General features: G+C 38.1%; 1 protein-coding gene across 1 annotated transcript; it reads right to left on the bottom strand.

Moving 5' to 3' along the window:
* Nucleotides 1-1,339: 1,339 nt before the first annotated feature.
* dgat1a (diacylglycerol O-acyltransferase 1a) lies at nucleotides 1,340-20,506 on the bottom strand. The gene is made up of 17 exons (XM_084738402.1): nucleotides 19,927-20,506; nucleotides 16,712-16,799; nucleotides 9,217-9,257; nucleotides 7,871-7,956; nucleotides 7,108-7,160; nucleotides 6,483-6,588; nucleotides 6,130-6,258; nucleotides 5,561-5,635; nucleotides 4,967-5,070; nucleotides 4,816-4,854; nucleotides 4,594-4,635; nucleotides 4,450-4,494; nucleotides 4,063-4,175; nucleotides 3,909-3,974; nucleotides 3,576-3,663; nucleotides 3,113-3,175; nucleotides 1,340-2,456 (listed from the first exon to the last, which is right to left on the bottom strand). The coding sequence occupies exons 1-17, from the start codon at nucleotides 20,220-20,222 to the stop codon at nucleotides 2,310-2,312; spliced, it is 1,581 nt and encodes a 526-aa protein (XP_084594528.1). The 5' UTR covers nucleotides 20,223-20,506; the 3' UTR covers nucleotides 1,340-2,309.
* Between the last annotated feature and the right edge of the window lie 163 nt (nucleotides 20,507-20,669).

Genomic DNA, 20,669 nt, shown 5'->3' with positions numbered 1-20,669 from the left:
GTTATGTGACAATCGGACAAGAATTTGAAGTAATGGCAGTAAGTCTTAGTTTCCCAAATATTAATGACACCATAGATATAAATGCCTCTGTGTTTTTTCTATGACGGAGTATTAGGACCACATTATGGAAAAAAGAGAGAAGGGCAAGTTATTTTAAATTTTACACATCAAGAACAGCCATAATGTCGAGAATAAAGTCGAACTTTCAGTAGAAGTGCCAGGTGTATGTAAAAATAAATCATCAAACATCAAAATGTTGAAAATAAAGTCAGATGTTGGGGAAAAAGTTAAAATACCATGTTGAGAATTAAGTCGAAATGTTATTTCAAGTTTATTGTTGACATTTCGATTTAAATCTCAAAATGCAAAATGACAAAAATCTTCCACCTGATTTAATTTATTCTTATACCTGGTGCTAATAATTTGACTTAATTCTCAAATCTTCTTCTCTCAGTTGTTTTTCTGTATTTTTCTATGTCAGACTATAGGTATATACTTTTTCCATGCTGGGTTTAACTATATTTTTCCAGCAGGCATTAAACTTTAAGAAGGACTGTCACACTTTTAATAACTGGTGTTCTGATTTTACCAAAGTGTTGCCCCTCAAGAGTGGTGGGAAAGAAAAGAGGACAAATCTTAAAAGAAAAGAAAATGGCTCTGATTTTTTAGTCAACTGTTATTGTATATTTAGAAGGCAGATTAAATCATAAACAAGTAAAATAACACAACATCTCTCCATGTTGACTAATATCACAATATGCATTTTGGCAACAGCGGTGAAACCAAGAAATCGACTCTTTCAGGGTTTAAATACTGAAAACAAAAAAACCTGTGGCATGAAAAGGCTGTTTGGAACTTATTACAACTGCAGCTGCTGTTTTACTTTAAAATAAAGCTTATATGACAACAAAATGTCAACAAGCAAATTACAAAACATACAAATTATTTTACCAAAGCATATTTTCCTTACACAATTGATATAACTTAAAGAATACATTCATAGAAATCTATTGCTTTAGTCGACAGCATGCATCTCTTTAAAGTGCAATAAACATTCATTGGTTCAAATCAGTAAATCAACTACTGCATTAAAATTTAAAAATAAAAGACATAAATTATAATTCAAGATGGCACAACATGACTGCAGACAGTCATATCAACACATACAATTATACAGAATGTAAAATAAAGCTTCTGACAAATCATGTGCAACACAAAAAGACAGTAAAGCCGAGGCAAACAACACACCTGTAGCATGTACTGATACACTAAGAGATTGCATTGATGTTGTTATGAGTTGAGAAACAGAAGAGGACAGGCTGCCTGGAGGTCCATGACTGTACAAAAACGTCCTTTTTCTGTTTCTCCTTCACTTTTTAGATTCCTTCCTTCTCTGTATTCAGTTTCCTGTCTTTCATTACAAATTTCTGTAACACTCAACAACTTCATGACATCAAAAAGAGAAGGTTGCAGGATATATACACAGAAAACATGTAAAAAAAATGTTCCTGTGGTCAATTTGAAGACCTGGAGACATCCTAAATTTACATTTTGGAAGTTTTAAACCTTAGCTTAAAGAGACAGGCTTCCTAATTTCTCTGTCGCCTTTGGATACGAGTAAAAAGTGACTTCTTCACCACAGATATAGAAACATCATTTTCATATTGGCTCTACAGAGGCAGGATCCGGTCCTGGCTCGTGCTCACTCGGCAGTGGTTCACATTTGATGCACATAAAAGGTTGTGCACTTTCCAAAATTTGAGGAGTGCCTGGTTAGAAACAGTGTTTCCACTAGAAGTTCAAGAACTTGTTAAAAGTCAGTCAGAAGAGTTTCACCTTCGTTTAAGCTCTTGAATCATCAATCATCTGGAAAACCTTAGCACCACATATTTACTTAAGATAAAATTCATATCTGACAGTGAGGGATCCATTCCAAAAACTGAGATCCAGGTGCTACTTCCCTCTGGGTTCAGAATAATTTGTTTAAATTTGAAACACTCAATGTTTTGATAGAGATATTAAGACTGACAGCAGATCCATAGATTTGCTAATACTGAAGGCTGAATAAAAAAAGTTATGTTTGTCCTCCTGAAGTGAAAAACCTCTTTAAACCGAGCACTTCTCATGTTGTTAGAATAAGTTCCTGACGTAGTGTGGTTAACTTCTCTTTAGTGCAAAATTCAAGAATTCAAAAATGCTGTTGACTAACAGGTTCTGATTAGCAGGGCTTCCTATTAGAGTCACCTTAGCTTTGCTCTGCAGTCAGTCACAGAGTTGTCCTGCAGGCTGGTGTGTGCGTGTGTCCAGTACTACGTAGTGCCCCCGTAATGAAGGACATAGTAGTCATGGACATACATCAACACAGCGACAGGCTGGCCAATGATGAGTGAGATCCACACGGCGGCGTTGCCATAGTTTCCATTCAGGAAACGACTCACAAACCAGGCCAGAGGAACCTGCAGAGATCAATCAATCAATCAGACTTTATTTATATTGCATTTTCCATGAAAACAAAATGTAACACAAAGTACCTCAAACAATAAAACAATAACCCTCCACCCCACCCAGTGACTGTGTAATTGATAAAACACTAAAATAAAAGCAACACTGATTAAAAACAGGAACTGAGGAAATGCTATCGTGAGTGAGGAAACGCCAGAGGCAAGATAAAAGCTAAAAGTAGAAAAATAGGGTAAATAAATTAAAATCAATCAATAAATTAAAAGTCCAAACACAAAGAGTGGATAAAATAAAAAAAAATAAATCAATGGTACGGTATTAAAGGGAAAACAATCCAGAGCCAAAAGATAAATAAGTTAATAAATAGGTACAAATAAAAGGGTACACCAACTAATAAACAGATTAAAGTGTATAAATAAATTGACAATAAATAAATTAATAAAGTTCAGTTAAAAGCCAGGTCTTGAGTTTGCTTTTTAAAATGAAGCTCAGAGAGAGAAACTCAATGCAAAACTGCACACACTGACACTAAGAGGTGAGAGTTCAGAAATCAGAGAGTGTGTGTGTGTGTGTGTGTGTGTGTGTGTGTGTGTGTGTGTGTGTGTGTGTGTGTGTGTGTGTGTGTGTTAGTGACAGAGTGAAAGAGGTGTACCTGAGCCATCATTCCCATAAAGGCCCACAGTCTGAACATCTTCAGAGGAACACTCACCAGGTACTGAAGGAGAAAGAAATGCAGTAAATCACACACACACAGTGGTTTTCCAAAAATATTGATCATGTGTAAATGTAAAGAGGAAAAAGCTGCACACTCTTTTTTTTTTGTTTTGTACGTAACTTGCTTAAAAGTTATTCCTAATTGCAAGCCAGCACCTCAGCAGTCCTTCATAGCGTTTCAACTAACACATTTTAAATTTCGTTGCTTAGCATAGTGTAAAATAATAAGTAGTAATTTGACAGTTTTACATTATTTTCTGAACTCTTGCTGTCATGTACAAATAAAACAACGGTCCACAACAGCCGTCTTCAGGTACAGTTATTAGGTGAAAGCAAATAAGCAGATATGTTGATTTTTCATAGTGCTTTGTGTCACTTAGGACTGAATGCTGTTGGTTTACCTCATGAAAGAAGGCAGACACCAGAAAGACGGCAGTTTGAGCCAGAAACTTGTTAATCCCCTTCCTCAACATCGGCTTATAGAAATGCCTGTAACACACAAAGACACATGATTAAGCGCTTACACAGACACCTGAAAAATGATGCTGATCTTTATCTCTTAAATCTAAATGCTGTTTGAAAATAATCCAAATAAATGGCAGTCTGCACCTTGATTTCTGTATTTTTTTACTTGGCATTTTATTTCATACAGAATGTGAAGCCAAAACATGAAACAGAGTCGATGTTGAAAAAATACCAAAAAGAAGCAGGATTATGGAAAGTTTGGTGCTCACCTCAGGCACCACTTGTGAACTGGGATGTTCCAGTTGGCCCAGAAATATGTGACAGTCTCAGAGTTCCTGAAATAAACAGCAGCATGTTTTTATTGCTGTGTGATCTATGACACATATACATAATTGTGTGTGAGCGACGACTCCTTCTACTCACCACCAGTCTTTGTAGAACTCTCTGTCTCCAAACTGCAGCAGCTCTGCCACAAAGTTCATAGAAGAGTGGAAAAACCAATAGAAGAATATTAACCATATCAGATGGTTAGGGACCTGAGAGAGGAGAGGAGAGGAGAGGAGAGGAGAGGAGAGGAGAGGAGAGGAGAGGAGAGGAGAGGAGAGGAGAGGTTAGGAAAGGTGTCTAGGTTGATTGCTATATTGTCACCTTTTCTCGAATACACAAAGTTCAAATACACGTTGGACAGCTATTCCAGCTAGTTCAACTTGCAAGATTACATCACAATAGAGGTTTTTATTTTCTGCATTTATAAGGTTATGACAGGACATAATTACATGTCCAGTGTAAAATACATTACATCGTACTCACAGCTAATTTTAGGAGGCGCTCCACCATCCTAGAAAAGTCCATTTCCTGTGAGAGAGAGATGAACAATTATATTTCTTCATCATCAATGTTTTGCCCCCAACAGAAAAAAGTAGTCTATGGAGAGACACATCATATGTGACACACCTGAAATGGCTTCATAGAGTTCTGTATGGTGGGAACCATCCACTGACAGAGACAAATGAAAACTAGGTTAGTTTGCATTGTTTGAATGGTGAAAACAGATTTGAATAGACAACTATTTCCATGATAAATGATTCTGTTGAACCTTGTGTTTCAGTGTGTGTGACCAGAGCACATCCTGAACGCTTGTCTGTGTGATTTAAGTCGTGTTAATGTTCAACATACCTGCTGAATCAATCCCACCAACAGCTGCATGAAGAAAAGCTGCCAGAAAGAGCCAAAGTCAAAATAAAAACATGGTAATATGCACGTCTGCATGTCATTATCAAGAAAATATACAAGGTGTGTGTGTGTGTGTGTGTGTGTTCCCTCTCACCATTTCAAAAAGTCTTCTTATCAGGAACCTTTTGCGTATTCGAGGTGAACGTGGGAAGTTGAGCTGGTAGCAGAGAGTTGGAGCAAACACAAAGTAGTACATGTCTAAAGGTAAACAAAGAAACAGTATGTTACTTTATTGCTATTTATCATTAAAGGGACAGGTCACCCCAAAATCAAAAATACACATTGTCCCTCTGGCATGTGGTGGTATTTGTCTATCTAGATTGTTTTAGTGCGAGTTGAAGAGTCTGCAGTTTCATGTAGGAACTACTTTCTTTCTATGGTAGATAAAGGTAGTTACATTAAACTCTGTGGATCTGTGGATTATCTTAAGTAACTGGGTCATAATTTTATGGCGCTTAAAGCACATAAAGCCAAGTGCCACTTAGTCTCATTATATTCAAGAGAAAGCTGACATCTCTATAGCTGATTTCTTCAAAACTCAGTATCACACACCAAAACTATCAAAATGTATAATAAGCACTAGAGACCAGGAGGAAGACGTGTACTTTTGATTTGGGGACAAACTGTCCCTTTGAAATGTTTCAGGTAAAAACTGTGCTTTTTATCTTGATGCTGGCACCATGGTTACCTCTGTGGGTGAGGTTGCCTGGGTAGGAGACGTGGGTATGAATTGCTGAACCATTGGATTGTGCCACAGATGGACCTGACAAACACACAGACAGTCTCACAAGCTTGTTTCATTAACTACCATACATATCTCTGTTTACCTTCAACAACCCAGTCAATTTCATTATAAACCTCTAAAGATTTCTTAGTGTGTTGTGTGTTTATCTCAGCTCCTGCAGTGAGGAGATAAAGTCATCAAGTTACATTTGAGATTAAAATAGCTTCAAAACACACAGAGTGATAACAGCTGTTCAGGACAAACAACTTTGATATCTGACAGTGTGTGTGTTGGCCAAAAGATTCAGTTTGTCTTGTCACCACTAGATGGTAGTAGCAGCACAGTAATCATTTTAAATAATATTATAATCCTGTTAAATGTGCACTGGCATTTGTGAGTATAAATCCAGTTTTAAAAACCTGATCTGATCTGTTGACTCCGGGGTTACCCTGCTCCACGTGTGTGTGTGTGCCTATCATTTAGATAACATCTTTTCAACAGTTTGTGTGTGTGTTTTGTGTTTATATACTTACATGAGTATGATCGTGTTAGTCTCTTAGCTTTTGCTTGTCTGATTTCTCTGCACCACCTGTTGGTGTCCTGATAGGAGTACAGCTTGAGAAAAAGCACTGTGTAGATTCCTAGGGAGAGAACACCACCCACTGACACACACACACACACACACACACACACACACACACACACACACGTACATGTTATATCAACAAACAAAACCAAACAAAAATAACATAAAACAAAGTTATTTCTGATGCACATGCATTTTTTTCTAGCATAAAATAAAAATATGAATTAATTCTTAGTCAAAATACTTTATTTATGTCTCATAACCAAATCAAGAAAACACATGTGTATGTTTAGTATGTACCTGGGGTCATGGAGGTCACAGTGAGTACAGAGGTTGATGGAAAGATCAAAAGGGATGTCAGGTTGAAAATGTGAAGAATCAGTCCTGTCGTTTCAGAAATAGTTCCCTAAGAATGACGAGAGAAAAACAGAAGTTTAGTCACTGTGTTGCACTTTAGATACGCTTAAACAGCTTTTTCTAGATATAATGTATTCATCAGAAGTGTTTTAGATCATGTGCAATCTAATCTGATCGAGGAGTGGTGTTCTTATCAGAGTTAAGAGCAGGATTAAAGAGGAGGATTTATTGTGTACAGTCCAGGATGTGTAAAGCACCTGTTTCAGGCAAACATCCTTGATGGGAGATCCATGACAAAACAAACCTACACTCTCTTTATAGTTTGTCTGACAGTGCAGCAATATGTTTGACACAATTCCTAAACAGAGTTATAATGTCACCCATAGGTCTTCAGGATCCAAACAAATGTGAGGTCAAAGGTTTACAGCAATGTATGGGCAAAGCTCACAAAGTATAAATCAAACTGAACTGAACAGTTATCTTCCAGTATCCATGATAGTTGGATCACAAGATCAATAAAAATTTGTGTCATCTAGGAAAACGTACACACATCTTTGTGAGTACTCACCACAGCCAAGCGTCTCTCAGTGTACAAGGCTGCTAAGATGAACACGTTAGACACTGAAACACAGAACGGACAACAGCTTCATGAGCTACAGCAACACAAAGATGTGACTGCAGTTGGTTGACTTCATTTTATTACTCAAAGACACAACAAAGACATGAGGAAACGGGTAACCGGTGGTGAATGCTGATTTTGTCGAGCACGGTGGTCGAATGGTCTGTGGTGAGTTTGAGGTACCGTAACAGTCCAGGGTTTTCTGTAAAAAGTAGCATTTCATTCATATTGATTGTTCTAATGTTACCCTGTAGGTCAGAGCCTGTCCCTGCTGAGGACAATTATGTTTATTCACCTTAGTATTGACTTGTTTTCCTGCATTGATAAAGCTTGTTGTTGTCAGAAGAGACAATGACATATAGGTCAGCCTTCTTTGGGTAAATAAAGAGTGAATAATCAATAATCAACTAAAAATTCTTTTATATGCTATCTTTGAGCATTTGTGGCATAAAATCTGTCCTGCTGTATCAGATCGGTCATTTGGGACATGGTGAGGCTGTAAAACCTGTTTTATATCAATACAATCAACAATAATACTTGATGTCACTGTGATGGAAACGGTTCCTGATTTAAGAACAGGAAGTACAGATAAAACACTTGATTACCAAGTTCAACTTGAACATCAATCATCAGGTCACAGAAGTACAAATGGCTGTTAGTTTTTTACCATCTGTTTAGACAACACTGAGGCTTTAAAATAAATGCTGCATACCAATGATGAGGCAAGCTGCTGGCCAGCTATAGGGGTCCTTCAAGAAGAGAGACACTACTTGGATCGGGTCCACCAAGATACCATACCTGCATGAGAGAAGAGAGAAGTGGTGAAAATACTGATCCAACCAGGCATACTGAAAAAAGCTTAAAGTGGTTATGCAATGTTTAGTTTATAGAGGAAACTCAAAATAGGGACAGCATATCAACAGAATAACATTAACTGCTGCTCACTATATTCTCTGCTGCAACTATCTTTGGCCGTATCTGTGACGGCATCACAATGTAAAGTCTATGGGTCGAGTGGGAGCTTGCAGGTGAGGGCAGGGAGGGGGAGGCCAATACTGCCCACATTCAGTAGGCTGTGAACTGCGGAAGTAAACCCGAAGCTAGACTTTTTTTGGCTTAAGCGCCAGGCGAGCAATTCTCATTGGACTGAATGGGCGCCATCTTTGGAAACTGTATCTAGTTCACTGTATCTTAGGGTTATGACCTGCAGTTCGGAGCACCGGTGGAGTATTTATGTTTATGCCGCGGGCAACAGAACCAAGCTCAGCAGCCTCTCAGTGTGATCGACGGAGGCCAACTGGACGACAGGGAATACTGTACCAAGATGAACTGCAACGGCTCTGACCAGGACTCCGACCCCAGGAGGGATGAAAACAGCAGGTGGGGATAGGAGAGGTGATAGGAGAGCTCATCTTTGTTCGGTAAGTGAGAGAAAGGTGGTGTGCAGTTTACTATAGACACCAGGTGTAAAATATTTCCTGTCTTTACATTTCATGAGTTTATTTATTTTATTAAAGAGAGGGGACATGAAGCAGAGGGCTGCAGAGCTTGTGAAAATAAACTCACAACTTCCATACATCTCCCACTACAGTGGCTCAGAGTACAGTCTCCTGAGTGACAAAATGGTATTATTATACAGCATGGGCTGGCGCTAGCTAGTTAGCACGCTAACATCAGTATATCTCTGCAACACAATACACAGACGTCTTAACCATAATGTCATACATAATTTCTTCACATTCTGGTTGGTTAAAAATTCTTATTGCCAATTAATCAATCAATGATTAATCAGTAGCATCACTATTTAGAAACAAACAAACAAAATCCCTAAGTTTGTGTATGTACTGCAGCACTGAACACACTCGTAGTTGTTTGGGGGGGATGCACTTTCAATGTTTGGTGACATCTAGGCTCCTGTTCCAAAAGCAATAAGTTGTAAATGTAATATCTTAAAAAAAAAACTGAATGGGGGTGAGAAGGAAGATGGCCAGTTGTATAACTCTGTTTGTGTATATACATTACATAAATATAAGTTTGTGTGTGTAGGTGCACCCTCACTTTATGATGTTCTCCAAGAAGAGGCGTGCATTACTCAGCACCTGAAAGAGAGGACAAAACAGCATGAGATAATGAGCCAGGAGTTCACAGTATCAGCAAGAGTCAATCTGGCCTTTGTTTACCAGCTAAACATATTTCAGCCCTCAGCTACAAATCTGGCTTATCATTTTCTTTGCTCACAGCTCTGCTCATGATTAATCTGCACGTCTGAATGTGTTTTTTTTTTTGTATGTGTTGAGTAAGTTATTATTCAAAACAAGAACAGGAACAGACTGGTTCCTGTCACAAACAGCTTTCGCTTCCCACCCAGGTATACACGCCTGTCCTGCTGTTTGATACCTGTTTTTATGCAGAGCAACTTACAGAAAGAGCAACATGAGCAATATAAAGTTGTACCTATATGATCTGTTTGAATGACTGCATATATCTGTGTCACAGCAGAAGTTTAACAGCATGTTACTGTCCCGCCCTGCTGTTGCTCGCTCTGTTAAAAAGTGTCAAGTAAAATAGGTTTATTATTATATGATGTATTAAAGTTCAAAGTCTGAGCCCAGCTTTATCTCATCCAGCTTTATCTGAGCATTTCTGAGATAAAACTAACCACACACGCCAACGCAGCCAACACTGCAGATGTATAGCATGCATACATTTATTTAGATCATTTTTAAGGCTTGTGTAGAACAAGAGTCAGAGAAACAGTTAAGATAATGAGGACAGTGAGGGTATGATGACATCTGATAAGGTCATGCTGTGGTGATAATGTGGCCAACAGTCTGCAGCTATGTCTTTTGTCCAAACCAGTAACCTTTGACTTAGTAACCTTCAGCCTGGACAAGAAAAGGACCACCACATAGAACATTATTGGGACAGTACGGAACATTTACAGAGAATATTGCAAGATCTGATTTTGTAATACTAAAATCTAAATTTGCACACTAACGGGTCAAAGTTAGATATAGAACAACACTGGCAGTTGGCAGGAATTCAGTGTCTTGCTCAAGGACTCTTCAGAAAGGGGTTCATTAACTGAATGCAGGCAGCCTCGTTAAAAAATCATTTCTGTCCATCAATACAGTATTGATTGCAGTTAAGAAGTTTTTCTGTAACCTATTATTTGTCTTATATACAGTAATATCCATTGCAAAATTCAAGAATATTATCTTTTTACTTTCATTCAAATTGTTTAATTTGACCCAAGACATAGGGACATGTACAGCTCTGTTATTTCAGTTTACAGTTGGTTATTTATTGTCATTTATCATATGTTGGCATGCAGACATGTAATCCTATTATGTGCAGGTCAAATCTCAGTGTAGGGCTGCACAATTAATCGCAATTGCAATAAAACTGCAACATCCAAATCGCAGAACCAGAACCAAATTGCAATTTTCTGAAAAAGGAAAAATGTATGAGAAAACAGCATTACAATGAGGTACTGTAGTGCTGCATGGATGACCTGTTCTAAAAATCTTGTTCTCCAGATGAAAGAAAACATGTTTGTTTGGTCCAGACCTTATTAAATATCACATCATCATAATTTTATTAAATTTTTTTTCACTGACCATGAAAATTTTAAGGCAAAACCAATCATTTCTACTAATCATATTGCATATAACAATCACAATTTCAGTCAAAATAATCGAAATTTGACTTTTTTTTTTTTTTTTTTTTTTTTACCAAATCTTGCAGCTGTATGTCACCATCAACATTTTTTTAAATGACCAAAAAATTCCATACTTAATTAATATATTTTTTAAAAAAAATGATGTCTTATCATATTTTCTAGTCTTCTAGAATGGAGCATTTGTTCTCTGAGTTGACTGCAATTTGCTTATCTGATTCTCTTTATAGTCATGTACAATTTCGGTAATAAAATAGTCTTTTTTTTTTCATTTTTAACAACAAAACTCTCCATTTATCAAATATCCAAGTAAAATAAAAAATTGCAATCCATATACACTATTTATATTACCTTTGCATGATGTGGAATATGTTTCTAGAACATATGTTTGTTATGATGTTTTGGGAAGTTTTGTTACCACTGAATTGCTGATATTATCTCTGTTTTTGGTCTGTGACCAGTTCTAATAAAGCTTTTGTAATGAACTTGTCTGACCACACTGTGTTTCAGTGTCCTTCGCTGTGGACGGCAGAGACATTTCAGATTTGGTGGGTGGTAAGTTTAAAATTAGAAAGAGCTATTGGGGTTGGCTGGACATTAGGACACTGACGTACAAAGCTGACCTGAGAGAACTGATGCCAACAAAAGACGTTTTACATTCTATTAAAGCTTTTCCTTCAACACACAGCGAAGGTTACAGCTGAACACTCGCATACATGTTCTACTGTTTATGTTCTTTTCCACCTTAACCAGTCAGCAGTTTGAATTCATCATCTAAAATCACTGTTGAAAGACCAACAAAACAAATTAGCATTTCATCTTCTGTCTGTTGTAACAGTCTTGGTATATGCTCAGACTGTGTGATAAGAAATGTGCAGTGGACACAGTAAAGTTTTGATTTGTTTGCACTGTCCTTATCAGCCTGTGGTCATTTAAGGTATTTACATGGTCTGTTTGGCCTCACATCAGTGGGAACAATGATATGAGGTGGGGTGATTTTTGCTTGTTATGGTTAAAGATCAACACCATATCTAATGCCAAATATCTTAAATGTCTGACTACATCTTTCACCCAGCTCCACTGAACAAGGTGCAATTTCTCGAAACACTAATCTTTTTGTTGGTTCACTAGCACAGACTTAGTAGCACCGATCTAAAATCTGCTTAAGATTGTGTGTTAAGTCTAAGTTAGTAACAGCTTAAATCCTAAAATCGACAGGTTTTGCTTGCAAACAAAAGACAGCTTGCAACAGCGTTTTGTTAGGGGTGCATACCATGTATATCATACTGATGGATGTGCAGCGGAATATGTACTTGTCTCATGAGAATTACAGGAAACAGGAAACATGAGGGAATTTCAGAAAACCAAGATCAAGATAAACACCAGAATTAACACCACATCACTTCATGGGCTCCTCAGCTATCAGATGGAAACATCGGTGAAGCTCACATCTTAAAATTTTACTCATCCTCTAACTAGATGTAGAAAGTCTCATTCAATAAGAACAAGCATGTGTACTTACTTCATAAAGAAGTTGCTCTAAAAGCAACTAGTGGATATCTTAAATTATTTTGCCCATCATCTATGTTCTAAGGCTGTCGATGAGTTGATTTAGTAATATTTGTAAACACTTGTCTTCAAGATGAAGAGTGTAAAAGTGAAGGTAAGTATGACAACACATCTAATCTCTCATCTCTGGAAACAGGCGCTCCTGCAGCTGACATTTTAGGAATTTAGCCGACTGTCCTGGTTATCGAGGACAAATTACACAACTAAGCTTCTAAATGTACACATACACACACTCACACTCACACTCTCAAGACTCTGTGGTTCCACTTCACACTCTTACAGCCTAATCCTGAAGGCTTCCTAAAAACGGTCTGAACCGAGCAGTGTCAACTGTCCCTGGTGACCACAAAGTAGAGGACGTGGTCGTCACGGCAATATAAACTTTCAAAGATGGGATTAATCCTGTCACAGAACTGCAAAATTAGGCTCGATTTGGAAAAGCACAAAAAATACACACACACTAACGCAAGTACACAAAACTACACAAACACATATATTGTACACAAATGCAGGGACAGATAATCCTTGTGCACGCAACCATGCAAGTACAGTACATGTACAGTATCCACATATGCAAAAGCACAGACATATGCATGCACTTACACACGTGTATGGAGCTGTATTTATAGTCTGTCCATTTCAATTTCATTAGGATTAGGACTAAACGCATATTTGTATCCTCTACGCCTATCAAAATATGAACAGTGACTGGAGGTTCAGAGGCACAGCAGGGTGCCTTTGGAGACACACACACACACACACACACACACACACACACACACACACACACACACACACACACACACACACACACACACACACACACACACACACACACACACACACACACTTGAATTCAGCCACTGGAACAAGGCGGAAAGTTCATTTGTCCTCAAACGACCTCAGCCCAGGGGGACATATTTAACTGCAGCACGTGTGTGATCAGTGCTGCAACTTCAGAGACTGAGATTCTGCAACTCAACGGATAATTTACTTTTCCAAATATTTACTGTAAGGTTGTCAAAAGTATCAATACTTCTTTGATAAATACTAGGTGTTTAAAGTGATACAATATTGATTAATTATAGTATTTAAAAGTACAGAAGCTTTAAGTGGTCAGTGCTCAGTTCTTTTGTCTTGATTGTAAAAGTAAAACCAGACAATGTTCAGTGACTTTTGCTGTTACAGTACTGTGTGCAGGTTGTTAACAGGCTTGTTCTGTTACTAATACCAGTATCAGAAAATGATCCTTTTTTGGAAAAAAGAGAAAACAGACAATGGTACAAGACTGTGTACGAAAATGTTTTAAGAATGAAGGAACTACTCCTCTCAATATTTAAATTGAACTATAATAATAATATAATATAATACTGTCAGTATTATAGTGTTTATAATGTTCATAACAGTGTATTGAAGTTTGTATTTTGGGTTTATAAGCTAATTCACTGCAGCGATGCAACAATACTCGTATGATTCGTGCTTGCTAATGTTAAAGCCTGCTAGCAGGACTACCCTTTTGCAGGTGCAGTAAACATTTCCATAGTAACAGCGAGCACCACCAATCAGAGATGTCGCTGTTACACTTCAGAATTAGGGGTAGTGTAGTTTTACTCCATGACATTGTGAATAAAATGTGTTTTTCTTATGATATCATACAGACTTTTGGCCTCTAAGGGAGCATATATCAACGTTTCACAGTCTCATAGCTCGTGGTCAGTCTACCTTGTGTACACACACTGTAGCACAGCCTTCCAGTTGTTTTAACAGGAGCTGGTGTTCATTTATTTTCTTGTCATCTGCAGTGCTCCTCTCATAGGTTTATGCGAGCGGCTTCTGGTGCTGCTTTCAAGTGATCCTTCTTAGATCGTACTAACAAGCTTAAGATTTGTAAGTACAAACTGTCATGCAAACATGGGCTTTTTTCAGGATTATTAATAAAATGTCCCTGCTAGAAGATTAATCTTTTAGTCTAATGTTTTATTTTAGAATATCAGAACGAGGCACAACTTCACAGGCCAAACAAGCTGACTCAAAATATACACTTAGAAAACACTGACCAGGCATGTAAGTGATGTTATAATCCATTAAGATGTGTGACTATTAAAACAAGGATTTGAAAAATGAAATTATATAATACTAATAGACATGGGTCAAATCTATAAAAGACACTAAAAATGCAACACTTTTTAGCTCAGCCAAGAAGGTTATGCTTTCTGTGTCATATGTCTATTTGTCAGCAGGATTACAGATATTTCATGAAACTTGGTGGAGGGGTTTTTATCATGGAGCCGATCCGAATCACGAGGTAATTTTTTACTTTCATTAACGTTGCAAGATTGCAATTTATTATGCTCTTACTCACATCCAGATGTGAATTATCTGCAATAAATTTCGCAAGAGACAGTGCAAAAATGTTCCAACTTCGCTCTTCACGAGAACAAATGCTAACATTGACTGTGATCTTTACGCTTGCATGCTATCGTATCATAGAGAGTTGACTACTGGCCTTAACAGAGGTCTTAACCTTCCTCCGAGAGCCCTTCTACTTCTATTTGTATTTGTTTACAGAGGCCTCGTACTTTGCACCCTATAATCATCTCACTCCTATGACTTAGGGATAATAGAAAAATCCTCCACTGCAACTACAGTCATCATTTTCCTTGGTGTGTGCCAGACCAAAGCTCAGTGTCTGTCACTTCAATCCTTATGATGTTCGCTGCAGGTATACCAGAACAGCCTGAATAAAAGTACAGCTGACAAAAAGGCCACAACTGACGACTTGAGAGTGACAGAGAAACCTCAACTTAACTGAGTGTGTTAACTAATAAATTCCCCTTAATTAAAGTTATAGAAGACAAGAATGTACAGGAAGTGGTAATGAGGCCATACAGCTGTGCGTGCATATGCGGCGAGTCTACTTGTGTGAAGAGAGATAACACAAAAGCAACTTATCACACTTCTCACAGACAACTAACACAGACAAAGTTTACAGAAAGTTGCTGTAACAGGTCCAACGCCAAATCCCATGTGTGAATATCTACTGTATGAGTGTGGGCTTGCACTTCTGCTTTTGTGTTAAAGAAACTTCCAAAAACACTGATGCAGCATTTAAACCCCGGTCTTGTTATTTAAAGTAGTAGTTTTACTGTTTAAGTGTTTGTGGTGTGAGAGAGTTACAAAGAGAGTCATATGCAACCAGTTAAGAAGACTGACTCAAATTTCTGACAGTGTGTAGAACAACAGAGGCGTGGCGGGGTACAAGAAGGCCACAGACCAGGCATGGCAGTGCATCATTTGTTGTCAAGTTTTGATGGAACAAAGGCCAAAAGTCAGAGCAGCAAGGCCATCAAATAAAACAACGATTTAAAGTACACAGAAATAATGAATTTAACTTAAGAGTCACTGGAACTATCTACAGTCACAGTCTATATAATGATATTATACTAAATAGTGTATGAGTGAAATGAGTTGCATTTTAAATTAATGAGAAACTTTCTCAAAATAGTAACTGAATAATGGCAAAGTTTCTCATTATTCTGAAATAGTAAGTCATTATTTTGATAAAGTTTCTCATTATAATGACTTGAAGGATATTTTTTTGGAAATGGGCTTCCATAGCGAGAGAGACATTGCATCCAGCAGTGCAAAGTAGAGGAGACGATCATATATAATGCAGATCTAGTTTGTTGTCAATGTAAAGAGTCTCCAGTCTGAAGTAACGTCAAGCTTTATTATCAAAGACGGTTTATATCTGGTCAACACATATTCACACATTCCTTTTCTCATGCTCGTCCTGAGTGCTCTGAATCTGCGGGATCACACTTGAATTGGCTGTTTTTTTTCCAGCGGCTCATATCAGGCTCGAAATCTAACCCACCACTGGTTATATGTGCAGCATTTTATTTGATGTTTCCTAATTAGAAGCTCAACAAAAGACACTGGCGTCTACGACAGGAAAAAGGCAGAGAAGAAGATTAGAAATGAGCTGGGGCAGTGCAGACAGGGCATCGAGGCCACTGTAGATGCAGGGCATATATTTTTTTGAGGAGCATAAGGAAAAACTGAGAGGGCACGGTGACCATGATCATAACGTCTGCTTTGAAATTCCTGCCCTGCCACAGACAGTATTTTGAGGCAACGTCAAGAACGAAAGAGAAAGAAATTACAAATCACGGGTTCCTTCATTCTGTGATCATGAGTCATTTTTTTCCCCCACAATCTCTCAAATGCCAGGAGGGGGAATATTCAGCGATGTCAGGCTCTACTTTGCTTTTGTATGTTACGGCGCACTTTAGTTTTACTCACCAGCATGACAACACACCAATTGAGGATTCCTCTGTAGTTGCTGTAGCCACTGGCTGAGCTCAAAAGAGACTCCTGGAGGACGTGACAGCTGCAGGGAAGCAAAAAGTCGACAGTTGACTGATCTTTAGGGTATATCAAACACTTAACATTCCTTACTACACATTTATCTCCATGAGTTACAATCACTCTAGTCACTCTCAAAGCCCTGTTAAGGAAACATTAAGTGTATCTTGAAAACAAACATGACTAGATGTGTCATGGGAAAGAAATCAAGAGGACTGATTTTGCAGTGTGATGACAGTGTTTGTGTGTGGTTTGAGGGAGGCTGCATGATTCAGTGACAACTCATCGTGACTCATAGTTAGCTCACAAATGATTTGAAATGGGGGTGAGCTGAACATTTGACAAATTACACATTTTACTAATTTGGCGTGGCAGTGTTGAGGACGCCTCTCTGCAGCACAAATTCAGATTTTTGTGAGACATTTAAGACCTTTATTGTTTTTTTTCAGTCTAGTTTGTTTGGCACTTTGAACTGTAAAACACTTAACAGTAATTAAGTAAACTCAAATTGAGGTGTAACTTATTTTCTAGTGCTAGTGGATTTTAAATGAATGAATCACACCCACTAGTCTAGCAATGTTTGGTCCTACAACTGCAGCAGGCGATGAAAGAGTTGTGAAAATGTAGGTTAAAGGTATTGACCCCACTGTCCAGAGAGCATTGTGAAAACGGAGGCAAATTATTTTTGGAAATTTGGAAGTAAGTAAGAGTGGAAAATCAGGAAAAATAGATGGAGAAGAAGTAGAGGAGAAAGTGCAAAGAGGAGAGAAATAAGACAGAAAAATAAGGTGAAGAGACAGGAAAAAGTAGAGGAGCTCCTAAATGAGTAACAGGACACACTTGTGACAAGACCAGACCAGCAGAAAAACGTGCAGACAGACACATACTCAGAAATCACAGTATTGCAAAAGCACACACCAGTTTGCTGTAATACAGGAAAGTGGCACTACAGACATAGACCTCATCTAGTTGGCAAGATCCCACTACAAGTGTTACAATCAGTTTATTTCAGCACGCTGGTGTTGCAGTGTCACTTAAGATACCATATCTTTACATCTGTAACTCCAAAGGAGGCGCAAAACACCAGACAGAAATGCATGTTTTCACAGGCAGAGACATATCTGGAGAAATAAAATGAAGGGTTGTATTTAGGATAAGGGTCAAGCTACTGTGTCTTTTTTCATGTCTGTTCTCACTCATACCTCTTACCTATCCTCTCGACACGTCTTGCACCCAAACTTACAGCTAACCCTGCTGTTGTGTGAAAAGGCCGCTGAAAATGATAACTTCCTTTATGTGTACGATCTTAGCATTTATTTAAACACCTTTCCTTATCATTTCTGAGCGTAGTGTTAGCATAGTATTTACTTATTTATCATGTATAGGTTGGATTTCTACATGTTCTTGCTACTCCGAAAAGATTACAGTTTTCGAAGACGACGTTCTAAATCTTACACAAAACCTTCATATTTAGTTGTGGCAGTTTGTTTTGTGTGTAACATGTAGTTAACAGATGTTTTCTTTTATTCGTTTGTCCCTGTGAGTAAATTTACTTACTTAAACATAATTTTGATGTTTGAAATAAAAGTCTATCTATGTAAGTACTGGTTTTTAAAGGATAGTTCACCCTAAATTCAGAAATACACATTTTCCTCTTACCTATCATGCTGTTTGTCAGTCTAGATTGTTTTGGTGTGAGTTACTGAGTTTTGGAGACATATCACCTGTAGAGGTGTCTACCTGCTTTCTCTCAAATACAGTAGGACTAAAAGTTTTTGAGTCTTTGACAAAGGCTTGATGCCAAACTGTGTTCACTTGTTTCAGGGTCTAACATGACCATGCCGTGACATTAAAGGCATTTTAATTGTTTTAAAAGAGTGTCTTGGAGGTTTTTTTGTGAATTTGGTATATTTTTTTAAATGCTTTGAGCATCACAAATGCCTTTCAGTCCCATTACAGTGAGAGAAATCAGACATCTCGTCAGATGATATCTCCAAAACTTGGCAACTCACACCAAAACTATATAGATGGACAAAAAGCACAAAGAGAAAAATATGTATTTTTAATGCTTTTATACATTTACATAAGAAGATTTTGAATGCACAGCTTTTTTTTTACTGTAGTATTACTACTTTTATTTACGTTCTACATATTCTCCCACCATTGGGTGTTGCACATGGAAGGTGTCCATGTTACCTCCAGACAATGGAAAGTGATTTTCTGATCTTCGAGGCAAAAACATATTCTACATAAGTATTTAGGTCTTATTTCATTATTGATAGACTTATTATTTACTTATTATTATTCTTCATAAATGACAAAGAAAATCAGCAAGTCTTGACATCTAAGAAGCTGGAACCAGCAAACTGAAACTGAACTGAACTGAACTGAAACTACTAATCAGTTATCAAATGGTGGGAAATCTTTTGAATGCCTTTCAATTGTCTAATCAGTTAATCCAGTGGTGATCAAACTGGGGTCTGGGGACCACTGGGGCTCCTTGAGTAGGTTGTAAGTGGGACCCCCAAAAGGATGAATAGAATATTTGAACTTTTAGCTCATAGGGTTGGTCGTTTTGATTGATTGTAATTTATAGTGGTCTAGTTTGATCACTGATTGACTGTGAGGACTTTTTTCATCTTCAAACCTTTAAAAAATAATCAGAGAAAATCCTTTCAAATTAGGGGGTCCTTGATATATATTCTGCATCTACTGTTGAGGTCACTGACATGATAAAGTTGGGGAATCCATGTATTAATCGACTTGTTGCAGCGCTAACAGCTAGTGAATGATCATACCAGCTATTCAATAGATAACCATTGTTTTGTCCAAATTACCCAAATTAATAATCGGTTCGATTAATTGTTGCAGGTCTAGCATCCTGGCTTTCTTGGACTAAACCTATCGGGGTGTCCCCATTTGATCTCAGGACAGTTCAAACGTTAGTCTACAGAAAAAAATGCTTGAGAAAAACCAAAGGAAATGATGTTTTATACAAATGAGTAAGCTCCGACTAAAAGTGGTACACACAAAATATTTAATGTCAACATAAGCTCGTACGTGACACCCCAGTTGCAGCTGGTTTCCGTACGTAACGCTGGAACGTAACCGGTAACGTCTTTTTTTTTTTTTTTTTTTAAATAAACGGTTACCTGAGTCTGTCGTTGATATCTTCCACCACACTCTTCTGTCTCCTCGGTGTGTTTGCGAGCTGCTGCTGCCCTGATACCCCCATCTGTCTGTCCACCTTCCCGTTGTTAGTCGCATGCCTGGACACCTCGTCCGTTTTGGTTTTAGCGGGGTTTAGCGGGGGTTTCTCCCCGGCATCGTGCCACTTGCCCCCGTTGGCGTGCTGTTTGACGCCGCTGACTGCTCCGTTGCCTCCGCCGGAGATGGTCGTCCTCCTCCGGCGGGTTGCGGGCCCTCTCATCTCGGCTCTGTCGCTCATCTCGGCGGCTTCAGTCACGCTGTCTTTTCTTTTTTTTTTTTTTTTTTACCTGCCTGCCATTTCTGGTCAAACTGCTGTCACCCTCTTCTCCCTGTTAACAGCCGTAGCTTTAACCATGAAGGGATGAATGCCCACGTCCCACGTCGTGCCAGTGTTGGTAGTGATAAGGCGTTTCATCACTACTTCAGCTCAAGGTGCAATAGTCAGTAGGGTTGCCAGGTCTGTGTGTTTTCAACTGACATCCCCCTATCGAGCAAAAGTCCCAGTTCCTTGGCTGGTACACAAAAGATCAAATTTAGTGGGGTTTCCTGTCATTTATGAATTAAATGGGCATATATTACTATAAAATATTGCATAACAAAGATCAATAAGGCAAAAAACATAATTCTGCTAATCAACATCAACTATAAATCCCATAATCCTATGACAGACTAGATGGGGAAAATA

Source organism: Lutjanus erythropterus, chromosome 16 (assembly GCF_056507025.1).
Source record: "Lutjanus erythropterus isolate fLutEry1 chromosome 16, fLutEry1.hap2, whole genome shotgun sequence".
NCBI lineage: Eukaryota > Metazoa > Chordata > Actinopteri > Lutjaniformes > Lutjanidae > Lutjanus > Lutjanus erythropterus.
The sequence above is the reverse complement of the archived record's forward strand: the minus strand, read 5'-3'. Positions and strand labels throughout refer to the sequence as shown.